At 37.9% G+C, this 18,873-nt stretch overlaps 1 protein-coding gene across 1 annotated transcript in view; it reads left to right on the forward strand.

Annotated features, from left to right (window-relative positions):
• The window catches only part of PKD1L2 (polycystin 1 like 2), a 1,522,374-nt gene that overhangs the window by 189,457 nt on the left and 1,314,044 nt on the right, over positions 1–18,873 (forward strand). Inside the window, exon 8 of the mRNA XM_044081586.1 lies at positions 15,438–15,667. Coding sequence (XP_043937521.1) covers positions 15,438–15,667 — 230 coding nt within the window. The remainder of the gene's footprint in view (positions 1–15,437; positions 15,668–18,873) is intronic.

The following is an 18,873-nucleotide window of genomic DNA, read 5'->3' on the forward strand; positions in this document are numbered from 1 at the left end:
GATCGTAACTTATAGGCTAATGACAGCCAGGGCATTTATAAGCCTAGCAGGCACTTATAAGCCTAGCAGAGCAACCAAATCCAATTGCTTTCCCTTGTTACATGTGTGTCTAAATTGGAGGGGTATGTTAGTTAGGGAAAGTTTACTGTTGCTGTCTGTATACAGGTGACATGGGGGCCAGCCTGGTGTGAATTTATTATTTCCCATCCAATGTTAGTTAGGGAATGGTTACTATCAGCCTCTGTCTATAAGAGACATGGGGAACATCTCCAGAATGAATTTACGATTTCCCATCCAACGGTCAAGGTTATTTGTTGAATAAGGTAAGAGAAGGACTCTGCTTCACATGGATGGGGAACCTGTTCTAGAGCATGGGGATACTGTGAGAAACATATGTCTCACCAGCATGTTCTGTTTATGTCACAAGCAAAGTTTATATCCTTGTATTTAGTGTTTTTGGCGCTGTTCATTTTTCTGAAGTGTAGAAGCTCCATCAGGGCTGGACCTATGGATGCCTTATATGCTAAGCACAGATCACCTCTCAACAGCCTGTAGGAGACAGAGTATAGTGAGAGGGCTCTATGCTGAGCTGTATAGGAGAATGTACTAATACCTGAATTCTCTTGGTGATGAACCCCTGTGGGCATTCCAGTTGTTGCATATGCCTGGTCAGGTGCGTGCCAAAGTGGGGTATTGTACTCAATGATGGATCTGATAAGGGACAAGTAGAGTGGTACTATAACTTCCTTGGACCTGGATGCCATACCCATACTTAAAAGTTGGGTGACATAGAATGACTTTCTTACCACCTTGGCTACATGTTCATCAAAGGCCAGATTACTGTTTACAGATGTTCCCAGATCTTTAACTACTGGATCAACTCTTCATGGTGCCTTATTGGTGGAGTAATTTGCCTGGATTGATGGTCTCCCAAAAGGCAATATAGCTGAATTCTTTGCATTCAATTTTAATCTGTGGCTTTGGCATAAGTCATTTATCTGTGTTAGACCATCGAGCAGGATGTTGGTGTCATGGGGGGGGGGGTTATGCTAGCTCCGAATTTGCAGTTGTATGTGAACTTGATGAGACAGAGGCCCATGACATTAGCCCTGGCTTCTCAGAAGTACATGCCAAACAGGAGTGGATCCAGGATGGAGCCCTGAGGCAATCTTTTGGGGACCTGAGGAGGTCTCACCAATCCTGACTTCTTGGGTCCTATCTGTGAGCCACCTGGCAATCCATTGAGTTGTGTATGGCTTTATGCCTAGTTTGGTGAGTTTGTCCACAGTACTTGAGTGAAGTATTGGATCAAATTACTAAGCCAGATCTAGGTAGGCTGTATGCACCCTTTTCCCTTCATCTGATGCCTTGGTTACCTTCTCAGAAAAGTCTGCCAGGTTGAGTAGGCATGACTGAGGTGGGCAAATGTCTGTAGGTTGCCAATATCTTTGTTGATCATTTCCATGATAATTTGTTACATGGTTTTGCATATTACACTAGTTAGACTAATAGGTTTGTAGTTTCTGGGATTGGTTGATGGTCCACCTTTATGAAGGGGAATAACTGTTGCCATCTTCCATTATCTTAGTACATAGTCTGTTACGAGGCTGTAGTGGAAAAGTGACTCAAGTGATCCGGCTATGTAAGAGATAGCCTGGGATATTGTTGGGCTTCACTGAGGCTGTGTTTTTGGTCTTAGTGAGTGCAGCCATAACCTGCTCCCTGCTAATAGTAGGAGAGGTTATTTTGTAGGAATTTCTTGGGGTATGGTGGGGGGAGTAGAGTTTGAAGTCTGAGTTGAATTTGTAAGCCAGAAGGTTTGCTATGTCACTCTGCTCATTGAAGGTGGTACCATATACTGCCAGTGCAATGCACTATTGTTTGTTACCTTTGAGGTTTCAGACTTAGCAGTAGAAGGCCTTCTGGTTATCTTTAGCCTTGGTCTTGTTGCATTTAATTAATCCTCTTAGTTTCCTGTTTAGTTTAATTAGTGATCTCTTGTCATTATGAAAGTTACTCTTTCTGATTTTGGCAATGACATTTTTCCTTTTATTATATACCCTGTTAAGATTAGGAGTCCAACAGTATGCTTTGTTTTTTGGGGTTATTTTTGGGCTGAATTCTGGAAGGTACTACAGTCTCTATGTAGCCATTTACATGTTTGCACAATTTTCTCTGAACAATTCCGCATAGGCTGTTGTTAAATCTGGGTTAGGTGAGGCATTGCATTTTGACAAACTGTCACTTAAGAGGATGCAGCTTGCTTAGAAAAGTTCCTAAATGTAACAGATTTTGCTGGGTTTTCCAAGCTGATTTTTATTTTGCAGGAGATAGCTTTGTGGTCTAACCTCACCAATGAGGACATGACCCAGGGGGGAGTGCAGCAGTCTTCCATATTGCTGAGGACTAGGTCCAGTATGTTTGAACCTCTGGATGAAGTACACATTAACTGATCAAGGACATTTGTGTTAATAAAGTCCAGGAAATGTTGTGCCTGCAAATTGGAGGCAGTGTTTGTTTCTCTGTCCATAGAGGGCTAATTAAAGTCTCACATTAACAGAGTGCTTGGTTGGATAGACAGCACTTCCAGTATCTAGATAAGAGTTGTTGGATTCTTGTGACATAGAAGGTGACTTATAGTTTGCTAAGATAAGGTAAGGGACTGTATCTAGGATGATTTGCAGTTGGATGAACACCAGGGTATGATCTTGTTTAACTAACCTTGAGGTATATTTGTTGCTAATGTAGATTGAAGCACCTTCCCCTTTAGTCCCTGTCCATGTGGCTGACAATCTAAATGTGTAGAATGCATTTTATCCTTACAATACCTGAGTACTTTCTGCAGCTTTAAACCATGTCTTGGTACACATGTCTATATCCTCCAGAGTGAGGAGAACTTGAAGGTGTGAAGTTTCTTGTTAAGGCTCCTAGCATTGAGCAGGTAACAACTTTAGCATCCTTTGAGTTTTATTGGTTATGTTGGTAGGTTTGTCACATTGGCACTGCCTAAAAAGGCTTTAAGAGGTGGATAAAGATTTAGCCAAAATCCAAAACCTGGGGTGACAGGTGCAGGCCATGTTTGGAAGTGTCATTGAACATTTACCAGTATATTCAGGACTATGGCTTTACTGATTCAGTGTAAAACTGTACTTATTAACCAACTTCATTAGTACAGAGTAACCCTGACCAAGACCCCTGTAACCTATGTTTGATTAGCTGCTTGGGCACCTGTTGAGTGATCTTTGAGATTTGCACTTCTGTGTTTTCAGTCTTTTTTTCAGTTTGCCAGCACTCAGCATTTTGAGTGCTGACATTTCAATAGGGAGCCATCCCTAGTGGTGACTGGGGGCATCATGCAGAGGTACTGTTTTCAAGGTAAAGATGGGTTTGATTATGTACGTTATGTACACAAAGAGGTTAATACATGCATCATGGTGTTCCATCTCCTACCAACCCCTGGATGCTTATAGGAATTGCAGGGAAGTACTAGACCCTTACAGAAAGAAAATCCCTGTACAGATGATGGCACCACTCCAGGCAGGTTCAACCTCTGCCACCAGGGTAAGAAATCGGCTAGAGGGCTCTTTTTCCATGAGAAATAAAAATATTTATAGCTTTTCTAGCTAATGGATGAAAAACTGATGTTTCCTAAAATTATCCATCTCTTTTAATCAGGTTTCACCCATGGAAGACAGCCTCAGGACCATTTCCTAGTATCAAAGTCATTACTGATGGCCACTCATGGAATTAATAATCTCGTCATCACTATTTTATAAATGATTCTAAAACATTTGATAGTATTGGTGATAATTTCACTTTTAAACTTTGCATTACTTTGGTTTTCAAAACGTCTTGCAAACAGTATTAAAATGCTTTGTGACATGTCTAGTTTTTTTCGATCAATGAGTATCCCGCTACAATTATTTTATGTTTGTTTACAAGACAAGGATATCCTGTTATTCAGCCTTTATATGAATCCTTTGTTTAATTTTATTTTGTACAAGGCCTCACTGACACACCACAAAATAAACAATATTTCTGTTAAAAGTATGACCTATGCCAGTGAGATTACAATTTATACTGCCTGTGCTAAAATAAATGTATTTTGTATATTGCCAAACCTTACCAAGCTATTTTCATTTCAATTAACTTGTTTTCATTCTTAGCATCAATTCCTCTTACATCAGACTTTTAGAATTCTCATCAGTTAAACTAGATGTTCAACAAAGTGATCACTACTGCAGTAGCCTAAGCTATATGGATTATATCCAGTCAAGGATATAATGGCTAGATAGCTTCCAAAGTTTCAGAGCACCTTCCACAAATCATTAGGCAGCTTGAGCTGAGCTGATTAAAAAGTCAAGTTTGAGCATTGGATCAACAATCGCTTGTTTTGTTCCATTGCTGGGCAGGTAAGTTTCTTTGGAGAAAAAACTTCCCCATTTATTTTTTTTTAAATTACTTTCCTGGTTAGGAAAGTTGTTTTTCAAGCAGGAGTTTGCATTTTAACTGATGGTCCCAAAGCTCAACTTACTTTTAAATGAGAGAACACTTTTTTCCAGTCCATTTAAAAGTTGTTAAAAACATTCAAAACTATTTTATTCCTATGGAGAAACTGTGTTTAATACAATTTATCAGTTCCAGAAAGTGTAAGCCGCGGTGGTACAGCAGTAGCGTTGTTGCCTCACAGCAAGAGGTTTTCCTGTTCGATTCACTTCTGTGTGGAGTCTGCATGTCCTCCCTGTGGTCGAGTAGCCTCCGAAAGACATGCGTGAATGGGCATGCCTTCACTGAAGGTTGGGCATTGGGCTGGCAACTCGGTACCATAAAAAATCTGCTGCCAATCATTAGCAGACTGGAGTTCTGCTGGGGCGACGCCTAACCGGTAAAAGCCGAAAAGACAAACATCAGTTCCAGAAAGTAAAATAAAGTGCCTTTTACTTTATTTTTATTGGGAAAAAAGTGACTTTTAGGACTTATAAATTTCCCCAGCTTGTGCTACTTAGTTTCCTTGGGAATGAGGCACCATTTTTGGTTTGATCATGAAACACACTATCTGTACCATGGTCAGTCCTTCCTGCAGCCACAAAAAGAAAAAAAAATACCAAACAGGCTCTTCTATTGAAGTCATAATAAGCTTAATTTTAAATAGAAGACTTTATAGAAAGTTTTTTAAATGACTCCCTTTCACAAAACTCTTTTTTACCTATTTTACCTATTTTATGATGCACTACTACTGCCTGCTTTACACCTTCAGAGTTAGCCTCCTTTTTCCATAGTTGTAAAATACTACAAAGTTTATAACATATTCTACAACAAAACCTAAGAAATAGAGGCTATAATGAAAAAGATGTGAATGTTCAAGAGGTTATCTCAAAGAAAAACAAGACAGAAGACAGAACCACCAGAGTGATGTTAACCTACAGCACAGACAACACACAAGTTAAATCTATAATAAGGCAGTTTTGGCCAATCCCCACCCAGGATGCCAAGCTAAAAGACATTGTAGGTGAAACACCATGCTTTTGCACAAAGGATGGGTTTAGCAAACATAAAATCATTGGACATAAAGGCACGTTCAAGTGTGGCCACTGCACAGCATGCCCACTGATTGACTGTAATAATGAATTTGAACATCCAAGGACAAATAAGAAATACACCTTTAATGTCAAAGCCACTTGTGTAACCCCCAGTGTAGTGTACATGGCTACCTGTAAACTTTGCCCTGCATTCTATGTAGGAAAAACTAATCAGATGTTTAAAAATCACATTTTGAGGCATCAAAGAGACATTACTAATAAAGATCCACATAATGCTCTAGCAAAGCATGCTGAAAGAAATGTTGGTCATTCTTTCACTTATAAGGTGATAGAGAATGTATATAGTGGAATAAGGAAAGGTGACATTGAAAATATTACTGAATGCAGGGAGAGTAAGTGGATTGTGAACCTCCGTGCTGATATTGAGCAAGGCTTAAATAACATCATTCCACTGAAACCTATACTAAAAGCTAGATGACCAACTATTAGCTAACATGGAGGTGTGTCTGGCTTAATAATTCATGATTAGTCACACCCCTCAAAAGCAAAAGGTATAGGAAATGGAACACCCCCAGCTGAGAGAAAAGAGGATTGGTGCATTTAAACAGCTGATTGACAGTGTGATGATTGAATGATTGTCCCAACAGTAAAGGAAGTAAGCACTATGAAAAGGAACTTCTAGTCCCAATCTCTACGATCTGAAGAAGATACCGAAAGCGCTTATTGTTTGGAATACAGAGTGACTATTTTATTCTACATCAAGATTTTAACTTAACATGAAGATTTTAACTTTTTCTACAATAAAAGGATTTTAACTGTCATTAAAGCTAGAAGCTCTTATTTGATCGATCTGTTAGACTGGTTAACCTGTTATCACAGTTCATCACAGTCACACAGCAGCTACTACATCTTCAGTGTGGATACTTTGTATATTAGACTAAAAGACTAGATACTTTGAAGCCATCATAAGACTAGATACTTTGGAGTCATCATTTCGCTATAGTATAACTGCAATCACAGCGTGAATATCTTGTAAGTGAATTTAATTGAAGTACTGGAAATTTATGCAAGTTTTTTGCTATATATGTCGCACCTTTAAAAGTTTTATATCATTTAACCACAGTACCTGTTCTCCAAGAGAACTTTACTTCATTGGTCATTGTTGTACAGCATTCCATTTTGAATATTGTTAAAGTTTATAACTCAGATGAAATGAAATCTTGTATTCCTTCTGGTGTTGCAAGATGCTTGCCTCTTGTGGAATTACATTAGTGTTAAGCTTAAAAGTAGTGCTGCCATTCAAGACAGCTTAGACAGGGATCAGTCTTATGAGCAATAGTCAGATGTTATATTACTATTACATGAACTACTATTAATGTAATTCTAATAAACCATTTTAAATTATAGTAACACATTTTAAATATCCTCAGGATTAGTGTTAGGTTAAGGAAGCAGTTTAATAATCGAAAGCAGGCATGACTGATTTTATTTGGAATGTTTTGAAGTTCTGCTGAATTTATCTGGAATTTTCTGAGGCTCTGCTTAAGGAATTTGCTTGTTTAATATTTTAAATGAATTGCTCCTTTCCTAGCTTGTTTGTATATTTTGTTATATTTTATCATTCTATTTGGTTGCGTATTTACATTGTTTGAAAAATAAAAATCAAATATATTTAAAAAGGAAATATTCCAGCACATAATTTGTTATACAAGGGGTATATGATATGTAAAATTAGAATAACATATCTGCACTGACAAAATGCAAAAATAATTTTTATTTTTTATTTTTTTTATTTTACATTCGTTGACCAGGCTAGTCTAACTGGATATATGTCCATTTTCAGTAGAGGCCCGGGGAGAAAAGCTCCAACCATCAGCAGTGACAAAGATTAAATACAGAGAACCAAAAACATACATTTTTTTTTTTTTTTAGTACTACAGAAAGGTGAGGTAAAACAGAAGAGTAGAGAAGTATAGAGAGAGCTAGAGGTGTAAATATCAGTCTGGGTTAGAGCAGGGACACAGCCAGTGAGTTGTAAGATATTCTTTCAGATGCTTTTTAAAAAGAATAGTGGAAGCAAGGGAGGAAAGTTCAGTAGGAAGCTGATTCCAGATTTTACCTACTGTGTTGGTGAAAAGTGAGTCTCCAGCCTTGTTATTTGATTTAGTAGTGGAAACTAGAGGCTTATTAGCTGAGCGTAGTATAGCAAGATTTTTGTAGGGTGAGATCAGGTTAGAGAGGATAGGGGGTATTTTTAGGGTGGTAAAGGATTTTTTGGATGATAATTTGTAGATAAAGTAGTTGGTTCTGCAGTTCTAGCCATCCTAGTTGTTTTAGGTTAAGACAGTGGTGAGTTCTAAAGGTGGTGCCAGTGGCAAATCTGGCTATGTTATTGTAACTAGTGGAGAGTTTGGTAAGGTTATTTTTTGATAGATTGGTATATATTGCTGAAGCGTAGAACAGGGTAGAGATAAGGTGGGTCTGGGCGATAGTTGTTTTGGCTGTAGGGGAAAGAAAGGGTTTGATTCTGTAAAGAGGGCCTAGTTTTTTGTTGACTGACTTTATAGCAAAGTTAATGTGGTGATCAAAACTAAGGTTATTATCAATTGTTACTCCTAGTAGACGGGTAGAAGTGTCTGGGGATATGTTAGTTGCATTCTTAGAAGATATTGTAAAGTGCATTTGAGGTGACTTATGAGTTGGAGCACAGAGCAGTAACTTTGTTTTCTTAGCGTTCAGGAGGAGGCAGTGTTGCATAAACCAATTTTCAACACTGTTAAATACTGTTTGGGTGAGAGGCTGGAGAGAGGTTATGGACTTAGCTGAACAAATTAAAGCAGAGTCATCTGCATATTGTTTGCAGGTGGCCTGAGGAATTTTGGTATGTAGGTCATTAATAAACAATGAGAAGAGTAGAGGTCCTAAAATAGAGCCTTGGGGTACTCCAGTGTTCACGGAAAGGGATTTTGAAATATTATTATCCCACAATACTGCTTGTTGCCTGTTTTCCAGATAGGATTTAAACCAATTTAATGCTTGTGAGTCAAGAGATTGGGCTTTCAAAATGTCTATAAGGATATTATGGTTGACCATATCAAAGGCTTTTGAAAGGTCAATAAATAATGCAGAGGAAAAAGTGTTATTGTTACGATTTTTCTTTATGAAGTCAGAGAAGGTTAGAAGGGCAGTTGTACTATGGAAAGGCCTAAAACCATGTTGGCAATTGGCAAGTAGATTGTTTTGGAGAAGGTGGTCAAGTAGTTGTCTGTGTATGCATTTTTCTATTATCTTAGCTATTGGAGACAGTAAGGCAATAGGCCGAAAGTTGGAGAGTTCAGTAGATGCCCCACCTTTATGTAGAGGGATGATATGGGATATTTTCCAAATGGAGGGGATTTTGCTTTCTAAAATTGTTCTATTTATAAGGATGGAGATGGGATAGGCAATAGCTTTTGCTGCTATTTGCAGATATTCAGCTGAAAGACAGTCAGCAGAAGGGGTGCATGGTTTTAGTTTTTGAAGGAGTTTGCAAATGAGTGATGTAGGTACCGGTTGTATTTGAAAGGTAGGAGATGAAGTCTTTGAGGTATTTAATGGGGATGTAGTAATAGGTGGTAAAGTATTGGCTAGGATTCGAATGGCTTCAGTAAAGTAGTTGTTAAACGCATCAGGAATTTGGTTAGAGTTACTTTGGTTGAATCCTGTAGGGGTAGGAGTTTTTGAGTGTCCTGGCTGAAGAAGTTTGTTTATGCCAGACCAGAATTTTTGTGGTTTTTGCTGATGGGTTTGTTGGAGGTGAAGGTGATAGTCTTTTTTGTCTCTGAGAATATCTTTCTTGGTGGCATTTCTTAACTGTTTAAAGCAGAGGTGATCTGATGGACATTTAGAAACTCTCCATTTGGCCCAAATTTTATTTCTGAGGAGGATCTTTTGCCTAGTTTGTTTTGTGAGCCAGGGGGCAATTTTGGTCCTTATTCGGGAAAAATGATAGTGGGCATGGTAATCTAGGATCTGAAGGAATCTAGTGTTAAAGTAGGTCACTGCATCATCAAGTGAAAGATGAGACATAGGTGACCAGTCACATGCTTTCAGTTAATTTTGAAAGCTCTCTGGGTTAAAAAAATTTTTGGAACGTGAGGTTTTAAAATTATTAGTAGTTGAGGTATGGATTCTGTGTTTAATAATATAGGTTAGCATGTGGTTACTAATATCGTCAGGAAGGGTTCCTGGTTTATAAGCATCAAAGTGGCTGTTGATAAGGATCCAGTCTAGGGTGGTTTCCTTACTGCTTGGCTTATGGATTCTAGTAGGAGTGGTTACAATTTGTGAGAATCCGTAAAGATTTATATGATTGGGAGGATTAAGGGAGCTGCAGGAAGCCCAGTCTATATTAACATCACCTAATCCAATGGTTTCTTGAGGTAGGTGGGTAGTGAGGTAACTAAGTAAGTTTTCAAGAGTGTTGATATTATTTCCAGGGGGGAGATATGCACAAATTAGATAGGTGGATTTGGAGTTGTTGATTTGAAGTTTGGCACTAAGAGTTTCTGAATTGGTATCTGATGGAAGGAGCACATTAAAGGGTGAAACTTGGAGTTCAGATTTATACAGAATGGCTACACCTCCACCCTTTTTGATTTTACGGTCAAGTCTCAAGATATTATATCCAGGAGGGGTAATCTCCTGGTCCAGAGTTGAGGGCTTTAGCCATGTCTCTGTAATACAGAGAATATCAAATGAATACACATCTAAGAGTGCATGTAGGTGGGTAATTTTATTGTTAATGCTACGGATGTTAAGGTGACCTATTAGGAGGGAGTTAGAGGGTCTATTTAAAGTAGTGATTGGAGGAGATAATATATTGTTTATGTTATTGGGAATGTCAGTATTGGGGCCTGGGTTTGGATGAATATCACCATCTAATAGGGGGTGTTGGTTAGGATAATGTATAAACTTAAGGAGTTTGTAGAAACTGTTTGGGCATTTTTTATAGTGAAGTAAGTAACATGGGTAGCTCTATGGTATTTTGGTAATATATAGATGGAAGTGGAGGTTATGTTACTGTGGTTAAGGTTGTTTATGGGAGAAATGGGTAGAGTTTGCTGGTAGGGGTGGAGGGGTTCAGGAAGAGAGAAGTATTCATACAAGGTTAATGTGTATGGTATTGTGAGAGAAGTAAGAGTTGAAGTTAAGAGTAGCAGGTTTGTGAGTATAGATTTGTGTGTTGGAGCCCATAGGATAAATAGCTACAGAGTCTGGGTATATTGATGGTAGGAGTTTAGTAAGTAAACTACAGGTGGGAGAAAGGAGAGAGTACTTTAAAGAGGAAGAGTAGGTAGTACGAAGACGTGTACTATTAAGTAAAGTAAAGTTGGTTATAAGAGAGAAGTTGTATACTATTATGTAAAGTAAAGTTGGTTATAAGAGAGAAGTTGTATACAATTTAGTAAAATAAGGTGGCTGTAAGAGAGAGAATGCTGTAGAGTAAGTAAAATGGGAAGGGGTGGGGTGAGGTTAGGGAGTATTAAAAGAAAAATCAATTATCTAATTAGGGCTTTGAGAGGTTAGGGGTAGGGATATTAAGTGGAGGAGATGTGTGATAGGATGAGAAAAAAGAAGGGGTGTGATTACAGAAGTATATGGCTAGGACCTCTGGGGGTGGGTGGGAATTGGGGGTAGGGTAGGGGAGCGGAGTGAGCCCGCAGGGCGAATGGAGCGGGTTCAGACAGGTAACTGAGAAAGTCAGGGAGGGGTAAGAAACAATCAGTAAACAGCTAACTACTTGGTGCCTTAGTTGGGAAGGATAGGCAAAGAAAGGTGGAACCAATGTAGAGAAAGTAAGTGGTTGCTAAGGGCAAAGCTAGTGGAAAGAAGAAGGTAAAGTGGAAAGACAGGGCAGGAGGGAAATCCTCAATCCAGGGACAGAGCTTTTAATTCAAAGGAAAAAGGAAAAATCAGGGAAGGTTGGATGTCTAAGGGGCTATCCTAGTTTAGTCTGCCATCTAGTGGTCAGATATTGTAATGCAACAGTCGCAAGGGAGCGGAGATAAAAAGGTAGAGGGTTTACGAGTGCTACTGTAGATAAATTACAGGAGACAGTACAAGAATAAGAAATGAGAAAACATAAGTATAAGTATTTAGGGAATAGAGTGGGGAGTATGGCTGCTGGGTATCCTGGCTAGGTAGCGTAACATACATGCACCAGAGTTTAAGCAAGTGTTGAAAACTTACTACTCTGTTAAATAACACATACTTCCTTGCCTCCTAGTGAACTGGGTTCTTAAGCCGGACGGCAAGTCTTTTTCTAAAGAGGAGTTGGTTTGGTTTGTTTGCAGTGGGTCCTTTCACCAGGTAGGTAGATTCTTAGGGTTTTAGTATAGGATAGATGATTCAAACTTCCTTGCCTTCTAGTGAACTGGGTTCTTAAGCTGGACGACAAGTCTTTTTCTAAAGAGGAGTTGGTTTGGTTTGTTTGCAGTGGGTCCTTTCACCAGGTAGGTAGATTCTTAAGGTTTTAGTGTAGGATAGATGATCCAAACTTCCTTGCCTCCTAGTGAACTGGGTTCTTAAGCTGGACAGCAAGTCTTTTTCTAAAGAGGAGTTGGTTTGGTTTGTTTGCAGTGGGTCCTTTCACCATGTAGGTAGATTCTTAGGGTTTTAGTGTAGGATAGATGATTCAAACAGAATGGTAGACGCTGGGGCCAGGAGTGCACAGCAGCCAGGGGGCCTGTTCCTAATAATAAAGATTAATAAAAATAATAAAAAGTATAATGATAATAAAAAAGATAAATAAAAAAATAAAATAAATAAGGTATTAAACGACCTCCACAAATAATGCAAAGGAACAAACATTTTCATATGGAGTCCTGAACAATACTTTGCTAAGGATAAGTCATAACAACACAGTAACTATCCCATCAGTGCTACTTTAGTCAAAACCGATGGGCAGAATATATGTCCAGCAATTTTATGGGCACAAACCCTCATTACCTGCCATGTATGGGGTTGTACCCATTGTGACCCTATTATAACTACCTTGAAAGTCACCAAATGTTGGGAATACATTCTAAATCCTTTTTGTGGATTCTTGTTCACTTTTTTAGTCCTTAAGGAATGCACATCAGGTAGATAATCACTACATAAACAGATTTGTGAAAGGCATTAAGGGTCCTACCATAATTTTAAGTCATACTTTTTCTAGGCATTATTCATTTCTAAAGCTTTGCTAAGACATCTTGGGAGATTTAAAATTTCACTTAGTAGCATGAATTGTAGTGAATATAGTAATTATATTTAATTGAATCTAGCTTTGTCACTGATAGTCTGTTGTACAGAAAGTCTCACAGAATCATAAAGACTGTTGCTTATTTAAAATACTGTGTCTGTTATGATGTAATGAGGATGCTTTTCATTTACAGGATATTGAAAATTTAGCAAAGGATAATTATGTGTACATCTATAAATGTCTGTACATAATACTTGCTTAAATTCTTAAACTAACCTGTTAATTTTGAAACTGTTCTAAAAGCTTTAAATGTATTTTTAAAGATGTTGTTTAATGTTGTTTAATGTTCTGAAAAATATCTTTTGGCCAATAAAATGCAATGTTTGTTGAAATAGGGAAGTTACATATCCTGAAGTAATGCGGCTACAAGCTCAAGAAAATATCTGACCACTGCTATTCTTTAAGATTAAACATTAGAGAAGCATTTCAGTGTTGTGAGCCTACCTCTCAGCTGTACAGATTTTTGTAGAATGTCCAGATTCTTACCCCAAATATTTGGTCTGTTCCTCATAAAAATCTGTGGTTTTCTGACAAATCACTGAGGATTAAAGTCACTAAATAATGATCAAATAATGAGTTTCAGACTTCATATCCTTCACAAAAATCCATGCTAACACAAATCCTGTTATTCTAGTGCTTTCTGTGTTTATAAGAGCAATATTTAAAATCTAGCCCTATTGTTGGGCCTTTTTCCCTCCATTATTTTATTATTTTAGGCTTTATCCATATTTCTTATGTTAAGATGCTGAGAGGGGGTCTATATTATAACATCGAAGTTCTCTAACATCGAATGTTATAATATCGAACCTGTAACATCGAACGCTGAAAACAACGAAGGTGCAGGACATCAAATTCTTTCCCAGGGAAAGAATTTGGTGGGCCGTTGCTGTGGCTTTGCTGTTTTCAGCATTCGATATGTTGGAGCATTACGGGTCGGTTCAGGTAAGTGTGTGATTGTGTGTAGGTTAGGGTTAGGGGGCGGGTTAGGTGAGTTAGGGTTAGGGAGCGGGTCAGGTAAGTGTGCGATTGTGTGGATGTTAGTGTTAGGGTGCGGGTTCAGGTAAGTGTGCGATTGTGTGTAGGTTAGGGTTAGGGGGCGGGTTAGGTGTGTTAGGGTTAGGGCACGGGTCAGGTAAGTGTGTGATTGTGTGTAGGTTAGGGGGCGGGTTAGGTGAGTTAGGGTTAGGGCACGGGTCAGGTGAGTGTGCGATAGTGACGGACCTTAGGGTTAGGGTTGGGTTAAGGTAAGTTGATAGCTAGTACTGTATGTAAAGTTTAGTTTAGGTGTAGGATTTTAAGTGTATGTGTGTGGATGGCTGTTTTTTGTGTGTGTTTGTGCTGTGTGTATGTTTCTCAGAATAGCAAATTTTTTCCCTGGGAAAAAAATTCACTATTCTGACTGTTCGATGTTTTCACACTTCAGTGTTTAGGGTTGAATATAATAACATTCGATGTTAGAGAACTTCAATGTTATGATATAGACCCGTTGAGCGGTATGGTTGTGAGGGTGATTAGCTTGTGGACGGTTTCAAAAATATGAATGCTTTCAGAGAGCTTCTTATTATAGCGTCCTGGAAGTATATTTTCCTTATAGCATATCTTTGCTCTAAAGCAGTATTCTCAGAGGAGTAAATAGCTGATTGGTATAGCTATCAAGAAAGCTGAATGCATTTAAAATGTTATTTTAATTACTCTTGTTCCTTAATGTATAGCTTTGTTTTCCATTGCTGGTGAATTGCTAAGCATTCCAAAGATAGCATTTGAGGCCCAGTTTGTTGCTTTGTACAGTTGCACAACTCTGTGGTTGACCAAGTATAATACATGAAGTATTTAGCCTGAAAAGTTATATTTAGTTTATGCAAGAAGCCTACCTGTTAAGATATGGCTCTGCCACATTTTTCATGTATCTCCCTGGTGTGTCTGGTACACATCACAAATTATATACCTTAAAAAATGGGGATTTATCTTTTAGATATGGCAAATGAAAGACTAGAGCAGGACATGGGTCACACTATGTTTTATACGAGGGTTTCTTTTAACTGTGAGAATGGGAGATTGTAGCCACATAGCATACATTCATTTGATAGATGCCAAAAATATTGAATGACAAAATGTGAAAAACTTAAAATGTTAAAAAAGCATTTAATGTAGGGGGAACCCCCCCCCCCTGCATCACACATGCTAATTATATTTACCGACTCCTGGATCGCAAAATAGTGGGGAAAGGGCCAATTCCCATTTTCATTATTTTGAATTTTCTAAATTTTGTCAATCGATATTTTGTGTTGTTGATCATTCCGTAGCCACACATTATATGCAGGGATTTCAGACTTTTGAAGAAAGATCAGGCCAAGGGACTGACTGACATTTACCTATTGCTTTGTGTTTCCTGGAGCAATAAACTAACTACTTAAACCTCTACAGTTATGGTGAGTATACTGACATAATTACATTTGTTTGTTTTAGGCATGTACTTTTAGTTCAGCATAAGTGCAACCTATTAAGTATATATTGCATATGAAGAACTGATCATTACCTAGACCACAATTATAAAGGGGAAACATTTCATTTTTCAGTAGTTGATGAGTTATATATTTACCTTATCTTGTCAGTTCCTCCAGCAGTGTTGTACACAGATACCTGTCTCCTGGACTTCTCACTATCACTGCTGAATGCACATCAGCTGAATTGAATATAACAGCCAAAAAAGCTATTACAGTGCAAGCACCCATCAGTGACTGGGGACCCATCAGATGCATCAAAAAGGACAAATTGGAGGAGGGTTCTAATTGCACCATTCCTCTTGGAGAGACATTTAATATTCAGGTTGAAGTTAAAGAAGGTAGGGAACATAAATTTCTTAATCATAATGTTTATTAAAAGCATGCTTACTAATGGCCATATAAAGTGCAACATTTCACTTATATATTGCAATCTGTGGAATGAATTACTTCATACATAAAGAGGCATTGTCTGAATAAATATGCAGACTTACGTTTATGAAGGGAACATATAATCTTCATGGCTCTTACTATCTTATTGCATTACTTTTATGTAGATTGATAATATAATAATTTTTTTATGATGTTAACTAAGTAATTAGAAAGAAGCAATGAAGAAAGATGTCTGTGCAGTGTCTCTGCTTAATGATACACCACTGGCTCATATTCATATCATTTCTCCCCTTCCATTCCCTGACTAACTGTGCCTTCTCCTTATGTTTCTAAACTCATACCACTTGGTTCTGGAAAGCTCATTCACTTTAGATCACAGACAACACAGCATGTCAGCAAAACTCAGCAGTGTGGGTGACTGATCCCATCCATAATGCTTCATAAATCTTTCCAGCTATGAGATTGTTTTAAAACAAGTTAAATGCCAGGTCTAGAAAATATAAATGTGTTTTTTTTTTTTTAAAAGAATTTCATTACAGAATTATCATCATTCTTATCACCACAATTATCCCTCTTTTCCCCTGGGGTGACACATCAACATTAGTCGAAGTGACCAAATCAACTAGAGACAATATTTACACCACGAGTGTCTAGAACTAGGGATGCAAGCAATTGTTTTGCCTTAGTAAATCTTTGTAATGCAAATATGTTTAGCAAGATTCATAGGTGGAAAACTTAAACAAACGATTAATTACAGACCGTGAGGAACACTTGTCCATCAAACCTCTCATGGTAGTTACCAATGGCCATTTTGCAGATCATGAAAGCCCATTAGAATTAGATGACATCATCTTCCATAACAATTCCAGTTCTAAATTGAAATATTGATCTGTTTTGTTCTAAACTTTAAAAACTACACATAAAGTTAAATATAACATTATTTTGACCACGTTGGTGAACTGGTATAAAGTTTAATATATCATTATTATTTTTTAACCAGGTTGGTGAACTGGTCTAAGTCAGACTAAGATATCATTAATTTCTTTTTTAACCAAGTTGGTGAACTGGTCTTGATCCATACCACAAATACAAGGGTAAGTTAAGTACTTATGTAGATAAGAATAGCTAATCAACTGACATTTTTCTGAAAGTCAGGAGAAAAGAGGCATACCGATGATAAAAATAAAAATAAAAAATGCACACATGGTGAGATTCTAAAGTGAGATGCAGATATGCTAAGTGATGACACACTGTAATAATTACATTATTGTTAGCACATAGCATGCTTAGCATTCTGTTAGGTCATACTCTGAGGTCTGAAAACTTAGTTCAAAGAATGTCAATTCATTAGACTCAGTGGCACATTCCAAAAGATCTAGCTAGATTGTAGAGGGTTTCCACTGGCAAGTGCTTGCTCCTCTGAGCTAATGAAACAGATGCTCCCCCTCCTCAAGTGATGAGAGGGGGAGCAGCACATCCAAAGACCTGTGGAAGCTAATGAACCAACAGACTTTGCTTCTTTTTTTTAAATAAAATAAAATTTCAGCTCTTATGCAGATACTCATCAGAAGCTACTGTTGCCTCTCCTTGACCTCTGACTCTGAGATCCACCTGACCCATTGACCTATTTTAGTATTTGCCATCGTCAAAGAAGAAATTAATGCATCACAGCAAAGTATTAGACTTGTTGCCATAAGGTGCTTTTGTTATATCCCCTACCCTGGACTTACTCCCCCAAACATGCACACAGCTGAAATTTAATGACATGTCCATTAAGACTGATAATATTTGTCGGCTCATGCCACAGTACTGATCAGCAGAGCAGATACCCTCAGTCTTATCACAGGGGGCTATCATACAATGTCCCTCTGTCTTGGGTATTAGAGCCAGTTTAGGAAGTGTTGCAGTGTGAACGTGCCCTGTAATATGTTTCCATAACAAGCTAAAATAATGAGTTTCATCGTGTATGCAAGCCTGTGTAACACAGACCCAGAAGAAGCAGTGTAAGGATTCTGCCATACAAAGGAGGAGAATTCCAAGCAGGCACAGCTACCTAATGCAGAGAGATACAACAGATGATTTAGGCATGTGGTCACAGAGATGACCTAGGAGACTCATGGTGGTATACAATGCACATAACATAGGGTAAAGGGGAGAAGGAACACCATACCAAGGCAACAGAAAACAATGTTTGTGCACAGCGGGTGAGTTGCCAGATGTATGCTTATTGCAAAGTAGATGAGGTTCATTCTTTTCTAATTCTATTACAGCTGATGATGCTGAGAACACATAGATAATAAAAACACAGAATAAGAGGAGATAACACTATGTAGTAATCAAGAAGAGCAGGTTATGGACTAGAAATCACACTGGCCCATATTTTTCTGCTTTTGTTTAAATGTGTCATGGCAGACTACAAACACTCAGACAAATCAGAATATCCACTGATCCCAACCATACACTGTGACATGTAACTGGTAGTTTCTTACACCGCTGGCACACTATCATCATGGTAGCTGACAGGCCAAACATCTGTATAATTCCTTCTTGTCCCAGGATTTGAGTTGCATTTTCACCAATTCTTTTGAAATCAGGTATAGGCACAATGCTATCCAAGAATGTCTGCACTGATGAAAAAAGGTGCCACTGAAACATAACTCTTCTCTGTTTACTCAAGAACTTGGGATAACACTTTACCAAGCACATAAATTATTTGGAATGCAATACCACATGTATTGGGAAGACGTTTGCCAGAAGAAAAATAAAGTTGAAAGAGCAGTTCTTTCTGAAACCGAATGATTATTTTGAGTGCAAGATTGCTGAAAAAACATCAGTCTGAAAATGATTAAATTGGAAGTTTGTAGTTACCCCTGCCTCATTTGTATTTTGAATCAACTCTGATTTTTATAGATGAGTATTGCAGGTGACAAAACCTCAGTATTATTGAATAGCTTTGAAAGAACAGCTTTGCCTGTAGTGTACTCTGTACCCAGTTGCAGTTTCAACTATTTAATTTATAAAAGATGCCATTTTCCTCTTAAGTACTTTACAAATTGCTCTTTTACCTTCTTCAACAGTATAAACATGCATTACTCTGTATTATCCTAATCATTCTAAAATGCATATACATATGCATATGCACAAAAAGAAAGCT

The sequence above is a fragment of the Protopterus annectens genome, chromosome 8.part1 (genome assembly GCF_019279795.1).
Source record: "Protopterus annectens isolate FY-2018-M chromosome 8.part1, PAN1.0, whole genome shotgun sequence".
NCBI classification, from domain to species: domain Eukaryota; kingdom Metazoa; phylum Chordata; order Ceratodontiformes; family Protopteridae; genus Protopterus; species Protopterus annectens.